Here is a 9298-nt window from a genome sequence, read left to right on the forward strand (position 1 = left end):
TCACCCTCCTCAGTCCACAGTCACCTGCCCGAGTCTCCCACCACCCCCCCCCCGATCCCTGGGGCTGCGTTGCCCGATTCTCCCCCCCCGATGGGGCCGCGCTGCCCGTCTCCCCCACTCCCGATCCCCGGGGCCGCGCTGCCTGAGTCTCCCCCCGATCCCCGGGGACTCTCTAATTCTCTGCTTCTCCCCCCAGTCTCTGTCACCCTGGATGTGGAAATGGCGAGTCCGTGGCTCGAGGTGTCTGAGGATCGGAAGAGTGTGAGACGGACCGGGACCCGGAGGAATCTCCCTGACACCGGGAAGTGGTTCACAGACTGGGCTTGTGTGCTGGGATCGGAGGGATTCACATCGGGGAGACATTACTGGGAGGTGGCGGTGACGGGGATTCGGGGCTTGTGTCTGGGAGTCGCCGCAGAGTCTGTGGAGAGGAAGGGATTGGTTCAGACCGAGTCCGGAGACCGTGTTCTGGATTTTGGTGACGAGTTACATCGGGATTGTGACGTGTCCCGTGGTTCCCTCATTAGCGCGTTGTTCAGATTCTACTTACGCAAGTCCCTTGGTCTCCCCTCCTCTATGTCCCGTCTCCCTGCCGGTCCCATCCCCGGGAGGGTGGGAGTTTATCTCCGTTACGAGTCCGGAACAGTTTCATTTCACAACGCAGAGACCAAGTCCCATCTCCACACCTTCACCGGGAATAAATTCATGGAGAAATTTTATCCTTTCTTCTGGACTGAAAATCCAAACGAGTGGCTGAGAATCTGCTCCGGTTCCGCTCTGGGTCTGTAAACGGGTCGGGTCCGGGACCGGAGTCAGGAGTAAGTCAGTGTAAATATAAATGTGCGGAGAGTGAAATAAACACGATGTGAGAATTATTGATCCATTAATTTTAACCCGTTCACCGCATCCGTCAACGGAACAGAAACGCTGCGGATTCAGCAGCAGCCGTGGGCGGCGGGTCCTGAGCTCCCCGGCTCCCCCGGGTGCTAAATCCACTGGGACTAACAGGGTAACTGGGGCAAGTGGTGGTGCTGCGGACTGGGAGAGGGAGGTCAGGGTGAATCTTGGTAACACACAAAGCGCCTGGGTCTCCCACCGTGTCAGGTAACATCTGTGGAGGCAAATGGGCAGGTGATGGGTGGATGCAGGTAGATGAGGGAGGGGTGGAGTGTGGAAATGAGTCAGATACTGGGAGGGTGGGGAGGAGTATGTGAGTGATGGGCAGATGGAGATTTTGGGATGAAGTGTGTGGTGGATGGAGAGATGCGGAGGGTGGGGATGAGTGTGTGGGTGATGGGCAGATGGAGAGGGTGGGGAGGACTGTGTGGGTGAAGGGCAAATGGAGAGGAGTATGTGTGTGATGGACAGATGGAGAGGGTGGGGAGGACTGTGTGGGTGATGGACAGATGGAGAGGGTGGGGAGGAGTGTGGGGGATGGACAGATGGAGAGGGTGGGGAGGACTGTGGGTGATGGACAGATGGAGAGGGTGGGGAGGAGTGTGTGGGGGATGGACAGATGGAGAGGGTGGGGAGGAGTGTGGGGGGGATGGGCAGATGGAGAGGGTGGGGAGGAGTGTGTGGGGGATGGACAGATGGAGAGGGTGGGGAGGAGTGTTTGGAGGATGGGCAGATGGAGAGGGTGGGGAGGAGTATGTGGGTGATGGGCAGATGGACAGGGTGGGGAGGAGTGTGAGGGGGATGGGCAGATGGAGAGGGTGGGGAGGAGTGTGTGGGGGATGGACAGATAGAGAGGGTGGGGAGGAGTGTGCGGGGGATGGACAGGGAGAGGGTAGGGAGGAGTGTGTGTGTGATGGGCAGATGGAGAGGGTGGGGAGGAGTGTGAGGGGGATGGACAGGGAGAGGGTAGGGAGGAGTGTGTGTGTGATGGGCAGATGGAGAGGGTGGGGAGGAGTGTGAGGGGGATGGACAGATGGAGAGGGTGGGGAGGAGTTTGTGGGGGATGGGCAGATGGAGAGGGTAGGGAGGAGTGTGTAGGGGATGGGCAGATGGAGTGGGGAGGAGTGTGTGAGTGAAGGATTCCAGACAATGGAGATTTGGCCAGTGACCGTTCCAGACAATGGAGGTTTGGCCAGTGACCGTTCCAGACAACGGAGGTTTGGCCACTGACCGTTCCAGACAATGGAGGTTTGGCCACTGACCATTCCAGACAATGGAGGTTTGGCCAGTGACCGTTCCGGACAACGGATCTTTGGCCAGTGACCATTCCAGACAACGGAAGTTTGGCCACTGACCGTTCCAGACAATGGAGGTTTGGCCAGTGGCCGTTCCAGACAATGGAGCTTTGGCCAGTGACCATTCCAGACAATGGAGCTTTGGCCAGTAGCCGTTCCAGACAACGGAATTTGGCCAGTGGCCGTTCCAGACAATGGAGGTTTGGCCACTGACCGTTCCAGACAATGGAGGTTTGGCCAGTGGCCGTTCCAGACAACGGAGGTTTGGCCAGTGACCGTTCCAGACAACAGAGGTTTGGCCAGTGGCCGTTCCAGACAACGGAAGTTTGGCCAGTGACCGTTCCAGACAACGGAAGTTTGGCCAGTGACCATTCCAGACAATGTAAGTTTGGCCAGTGACCATTCCAGACAATGGAGGTTTGGCCAGTGGCCATTCCAGACAATGGAGGTTTGGCCAGTGGCCATTCCAGTCAACGGAGCTTTGGCCAGTGACCATTCCAGACAACGGAGCTTTGGCCAGTGGCCGTTCCAGACAATGGAGGTTTGGCCAGTGACCATTCCAGACAATGGAGCTTTGGCCAGTGGCCATTCCAGACAATGGAGCTTTGGCCAGTGGCCGTTCTGGACAACGGAGGTTTGGCCAGTGGCCGTTCCAGACAATGGAGCTTTGGCCAGTGGCCGTTCCAGACAACGGAGGTTTGGCCAGTGACCGTTCCAGACAACAGAGGTTTGGCCAGTGGCCGTTCCAGACAACGGAAGTTTGGCCAGTGACCGTTCCAGACAACGGAAGTTTGGCCAGTGACCATTCCAGACAATGTAAGTTTGGCCAGTGACCATTCCAGACAATGGAGGTTTGGCCAGTGGCCATTCCAGACAATGGAGGTTTGGCCAGTGGCCATTCCAGTCAACGGAGGTTTGGCCAGTGGCCATTCCAGTCAACGGAGCTCTGGCCAGTGACCATTCCAGACAACGGAGGTTTGGCCAGTGACCGTTCCAGACAACAGAGGTTTGGCCAGTGGCCGTTCCAGACAACGGAAGTTTGGCCAGTGACCGTTCCAGACAACGGAAGTTTGGCCAGTGACCATTCCAGACAATGTAAGTTTGGCCAGTGACCATTCCAGACAATGGAGGTTTGGCCAGTGGCCATTCCAGACAATGGAGGTTTGGCCAGTGGCCATTCCAGTCAACGGAGCTTTGGCCAGTGACCATTCCAGACAACGGAGCTTTGGCCAGTGGCCGTTCCAGACAATGGAGGTTTGGCCAGTGACCATTCCAGACAATGGAGCTTTGGCCAGTGGCCATTCCAGACAATGGAGCTTTGGCCAGTGGCCATTCCAGACAATGGAGGTTTGGCCAGTGGCCGTTCTGGACAACGGAGGTTTGGCCAGTGGCCGTTCCAGACAATGGAGCTTTGGCCAGTGGCCGTTCCAGACAACGGAGGTTTGGCCAGTGACCGTTCCAGACAACGGAGGTTTGGCCAGTGGCCGTTCCAGACAACGGAAGTTTGGCCAGTGACCGTTCCAGACAACGGAAGTTTGGCCAGTGACCATTCCAGACAATGTAAGTTTGGCCAGTGACCATTCCAGACAATGGAGGTTTGGCCAGTGGCCATTCCAGACAATTGAGGTTTGGCCAGTGGCCATTCCAGTCAACGGAGCTTTGGCCAGTGACCATTCCAGACAACGGAGGTTTGGCCAGTGACCATTCCAGTCAACGGAGGTTTGGCCAGTGGCCGTTCCAGACAACGGAGCTTTGGCCAGTGACCATTCCAGACAACGGCGCTTTGGCCAGTGACCGTTCCAGGCAATGGAGGTTTGGCCAGTGGCCGTTCCAAGCAATGGAGCTTTGGCCAGTGGCCGTTCCAGACAACCGAGGTTTGGCCAGTGGCTGTTCCAGACAACGGAGGTTTAGCCAGTGGCCGTTCCAGACAATGGAGGTTTGGCCAGTGACCATTCCAGACAATGGAGCTTTGGCCAGTGGCCATTCCAGACAATGGAGCTTTGGCCAGTGGCCATTCCAGACAATGGAGGTTTGGCCAGTGGCCGTTCTGGACAACGGAGGTTTGGCCAGTGGCCGTTCTGGACAATGGAGGTTTGGCCAGTGGCCGTTCCGGACAATGGAGGTTTGGCCAGTGGCCGTTCCAGACAATGGAGGTTTGGCCAGTGACCGTTCCAGACAACGGACCTTTGGCCAGTGACCGTTCCAGACAATGGAGCTTTGGCCAGTGACCGTTCCAGACAATGGAGCTTTGGCCAGTGGCCATTCCAGACAACGGAGCTTTGGCCAGTGGCCATTCCAGACAACGGAGCTTTGGCCAGTGACCGTTCCAGACAACGGAATTTTGGCCAGTGACCTTTCCAGACAACGGAGGTTTGGCCAGTGACCATTCCAGACAACGGAAGTTTGGCCAGTGACCATTCCAGACTATGGAGCTTTGGCCAGTGGCCATTCCAGACAACGGAGGTTTGGCCAGTGGCCATTCCAGACAACGGAGGTTTGGCCAGTGGCCGTTCCAGACAACGGATCTTTGGCCAGTGACCATTCCAGACAACGGCGCTTTGGCCAGTGACCGTTCCAGGCAATGGAGGTTTGGCCAGTGGCCGTTCCAGACAATGGAGCTTTGGCCAGTGGCCATTCCAGACAACGGAGGTTTGGCCAGTGACCATTCCAGACAATGGAGGTTTGGCCAGTGACCGTTCCAGACAATGGAGCTTTGGCCAGTGGCCGTTCCAGACAATGGAGCTTTGTCCAGTGGCCGTTCCAGGAGCTTTGGCCAGTGGCCGTTCCAGACAATGGAGCTTTGGCCAGTGGCCATTCCAGACAACGGAGCTTTGGCCAGTGGCCATTCCAGACAATGGAGCTTTGGCCAGTGGCCATTCCAGACAACGGAGGTTTGGCCAGTGACCGTTCCAGACAAACGAGCTTTGGCCAGTGACCATTCCAGACAATGGAGCTTTGGCCAGTGACCATTCCAGACAATGGATCTTTGGCCAGTAACTATTCCAGACAACGGAAGTTTGGCCAGTGACCGTTCCAGACAATGGAGCTTTGGCCAGTGGCCATTCCAGACAACGGAGCTTTGGCCAGTGGCCATTCCAGACAATGGAGGTTTGGCCAGTGGCCATTCCAGACAATGGAGGTTTGGCCAGTGGCCATTCCAGACAACGGAGGTTTGGCCAGTGACCGTTCCAGACAATATAGGTTTGGCCAGTGGCCGTTCCAGACAATATAGGTTTGGCCAGTGGCCATTCCAGACAACGGAGCTTTGGCCAGTGGCCGTTCCAGACAATGGAGGTTTGGCGAGGATGGGACAGCAATGTGAGCCACTGCCCAAGGATACAAGGCAGCAGCAGGAGGGTGTGGAGTTTTGTCCAGTGGACAACCGGCATTGGCGATTGATCAGCAAAAGCAAATTAGAGGAAGGCAGGGGCAAGTGCAGTGTGCATCACAGCAGCAGTCATCATCAGACTGGGCAGAGTCAGAGTGGGAATCTTGAGGCAAGAGCTCTTCAAAGCTTTTGCAATGAGAAGTCTCACTCAGAGAAAGCAAAGAAAAACTTGTTATTTTTGATCTCAATATCTGCTCAGCTCGGGAGAGTAGGGATGCCAAGCAGGACTGTTCAATGTGGAAAGGCAGGGAGACCTCCAGTGCCCCAGACAACCACATCTGCGAGAAGTGCATCCAGCTGCAGCTTCAAATAAACCGTGTTAAGGAGCTTGAGCTGGATCTGAATGAAATCCACATCATTCGGGAGGCTAAAGATAGGACATAGAGTGAGATAGTTACACCCAAGGTGCAGAACATAGGAAACTGTGTGACTGTCAGGAAGAGGAGAGAGGTGAAGGAGCCAGTCAGAGTTCCCCTGTGGCCGTCCCCCTCAACAACAGGCATATCACTTTGGATACTCTCGTTGGGGGTAACCGAAGAGAGGAGAGTCACAGTGGTTGAGTCTGCCTGTGTGACTCAGAAGGGAAGGCGGGGGTGGGGGGAGAAGAGGCACGCTGTACTGATAGGGGATTTGTTAGTTAGGGAATGGACAGGAGGCTCAGTGGGTGGCAATGAAAATCCCGGATACTATGTTAACTCTTGGGTGTCAGGGTCCGTGATATCTCGGATCGAGTCCTCATCACTCTGAAGTGGGAGGGTGAACAGCCTGAAGTCCTGTTCTATCCAGGTACCAATGACATGGGTAGGATAATTGTCAGGGTTCTGCAAAGGGAGTTCGGGGAGTTAGGTGCAAAGTCAAAGGGCAGGACCTTCACTGTTGTGATCTCAAGATTGCTATCCCTGCCATGTGCTAATGAGGCTAGAACTAGGAAGATTATACAGTTCAATGCGTGTCTGAGAAGTTGGTGTAGGAGGGAGGGCATAATATTTTTGGATCACTGGGCTCCCTTCCAGGGAGAGGGGGGAACTTGGAGGGGGGTTAATGCTGCATTTGGGGTTTAAACTGGAGTTGCAGGGGGATGGGTAGCAGAGGGCCAGAACAGTCAGTGGAGATGTTGTGGAGGCAGATGTTGGTAAGACCTCAGACAAAGTCAGGAATCAAAAAGGCTGAGCATGATTTCAAGGCAAGAAGCTTTGTAGGAAAGGCAGATAATAGTGCTGAAGATGATGTAGCTGGTTTACAAACAGAGGCAATGTGGAATGAGGAGAGGCTGTTGATGGGGCAAAATTGCAGTCAACAGGATGAGTGGGAAAGAGTGAATGCAGGATTGAAGGTGTATCTGTGAAGGTGTTGTATCTGAATGCGTGCAGTATATGGAATAAGGGAAATGAACTGCAGCAGATTTGCAGATTGGCAGGTACGATGTTGTAAGCATCATTGAATCACGGCTGAAAGATTATAGCTGGGAGCTTAATGTCCAATGACACACCTTGTATCGAAAGGATAGACAGGAAGGCAGATGGGACGCTGTTGTTCTGTTGGTAAAAACTGAAATGAAGACATCAGAAAGAATTGACATGGATTCGGAAGGTGTTGAATCATTGTGGATGGACCAAAGGAACGGCAAGGGTGAAAATACCCTGTACACAGACCCCCAAACAGTGGTAAGGAAGTGCCTTACAAATTTCGATGGGAGATAGAAGAGGCATGCCAATAGGGAGATACTACACTAGTCTTGGGGGACTTCAATATGCAGATAGATTGGGAAAATTAGGTTGGTGCTGGACTACAGGGGGGAGTCTCTAGAGTGCTGATGAGATGGCTTTTTAGAACAGCTTGTGGTTGAGCTGACCAAAGGATCAGTTATTCTTCATTAGATGTTTTGCAATGAACCAGAATTGATTAGAGTGCTTAAGATAAAAGACCCTTAAGGAGAAGTTTTCATAATGTGATCAAATTCACCTTGAAATTCAAGAAGGAGAAGCTAAAGTCAGATGTATCAGTATTACAGTGAAGTAAAGGGAATTCTCAAGGCATAAGAGAGGATTTGGCCAGAACACTGGCAGAGAATATGGCAGAGTAGCAATGAAATGAGATAAGATAAAGGCAGGAGAGTTATTTCCAGTGGTAGATGAGACTAGAACTAGGGGGCATAGCCTCAAGATTTGGGCAGTAGGTTTAGGACAGAGTTGAGGAGGACCTGTTTTTCTCAAAGAGTGGTGAATCTGTGGAGTTCTCTGCCTGATGAAGCAGTGGAGTAAATATATTTAAGACAAGGTTGGACAGGTTTTTGCATCGTAGGGGAATTAAGGGTTATGGGGAAAGGCGGGCAGGTGGAGATGAATCCGTGGTTAGATCAGCCATGACCTTATTGAATGGCGGAGTAGGCTCGACAGGCCAGATGGCCAACTCCTGCTCCTGTTTCTTATAAACCGTGAGGCTTCTTCGTGATCTTTTGCAAACTTGAAACAGGCAGCAATGTTTTTTTGTTTAGGAGAACAGTGGGTTCCATTCTTGTTCAGTGCTTTACTTATCATGGACACATGAACAGAGACTTTAGCAAGTTGTAGAGATTTCTGCAGGTCCCCTGGGTTCTTTTTCGCCTCCTTCAGCATTGCATGTTGTGCTCTTGGTGTGATCTTAGCAGGATGCCCAATCCCAGGGAGAGTAGCAACAGTACTAAGTTTCCTCCTTTTGGAGACAATTTCTGTGGACTGATGAACACTCTGCCTTTGGAACTTTTGTAGCCTTTTCCAGTTTCATGCATCTCTACAATTCTTCTTCCAAGGTTGTCAGAAAGTTGTTTTGATCGAGACATGGAGTACATAAGCAGAAGAGCAGATTCTGTCTGTAACCTGACTTTGTGTGTCTTTTTTATAGGGCAAGGCACATCTACAACCCACAGCTCCAGTTTCATCTCATGGATTGGAACACCTGACTCCAAGTAGCTTTTGCAGAAGGCCTTACCCCAGAGGTTCACGCACTCTTTTGAACCTCGACCGTGATTGTTTAAACAGTGCACTCAGTATTGACGAGAAGTTGTACAACATGAAGTGTTTCTGTGTTACTAGTTTAGGAAGATTATGTTTGTTATTGTGACTTAGATGAAGAAAAGACTACAAAACAGCACAATTGCAAGGGTTCCCAAAGTTTTTCTTAAACCGTAGTTGACATGTTACCAATTACAAATTTGATGCCTCGGGTAATCTGTTTCCACTAACAATATGACTGAAAATTAGAAGTAAATTTATCAAAATACATACAGTAAATGTCACTGAATACAACCCTGAGACTCATTTTGTTCATTAAATCCATAACAGAATCAATGAAAGACCGCACCAAGGTTGATCAACAAATGTGCAGAAGACGACAGACTATGCAAATATTAAAAAAAACCCTATTCTCATAAGGCATGCTCCCCAAGAGAAAAACGATGGTTGAGTGATCTCAGACTTTTCTCCTTGGAGCGACGGAGGATGAGATGTGACCTGATAGAGGTGTATAAGATGATGAGAGGCATTGATCATGTGGATAGTCAGAGGCTTTATCCCAGGGCTGAAATGGTTGCCACAAGAGGGCACAGGTTTAAGGTGGTTGGGAGTAGGTACAGGGGAGATGTCGGGGGTAAGTTTTTTACTAAGAGAGTGGTGAGTGTGTGGAATGGACTGCCGGCAACGGTGGTGGAGGCGGATACGATAGAGTCTTTAAGAGTCTTTTG

The 9298-nt window shown here is 52.1% G+C and overlaps 1 protein-coding gene across 2 annotated transcripts in view; it reads left to right on the forward strand.

Moving 5' to 3' along the window:
- Positions 1–8584, forward strand: part of LOC132390253 (zinc-binding protein A33-like) — a 61084-nt gene extending 52500 nt beyond the window's left edge. The window contains exons 6-7 of one of the 2 annotated variants that reach the window (XM_059962862.1): positions 197–300; positions 8460–8584. In XM_059962862.1, the coding sequence (XP_059818845.1) occupies positions 197–300; positions 8460–8528 (173 nt within the window). In that variant the 3' untranslated portion in view covers positions 8529–8584. Of the gene's footprint in view, positions 1–196; positions 1343–8459 lie in introns of those variants that run through there. The other variant, XM_059962861.1, reaches the window with a different exon arrangement.
- Positions 8585–9298: the final 714 nt, after the last annotated feature.

The sequence above is a fragment of the Hypanus sabinus genome, unplaced genomic scaffold (genome assembly GCF_030144855.1).
Source record: "Hypanus sabinus isolate sHypSab1 unplaced genomic scaffold, sHypSab1.hap1 scaffold_820, whole genome shotgun sequence".
NCBI classification, from domain to species: Eukaryota; Metazoa; Chordata; class Chondrichthyes; order Myliobatiformes; family Dasyatidae; genus Hypanus; species Hypanus sabinus.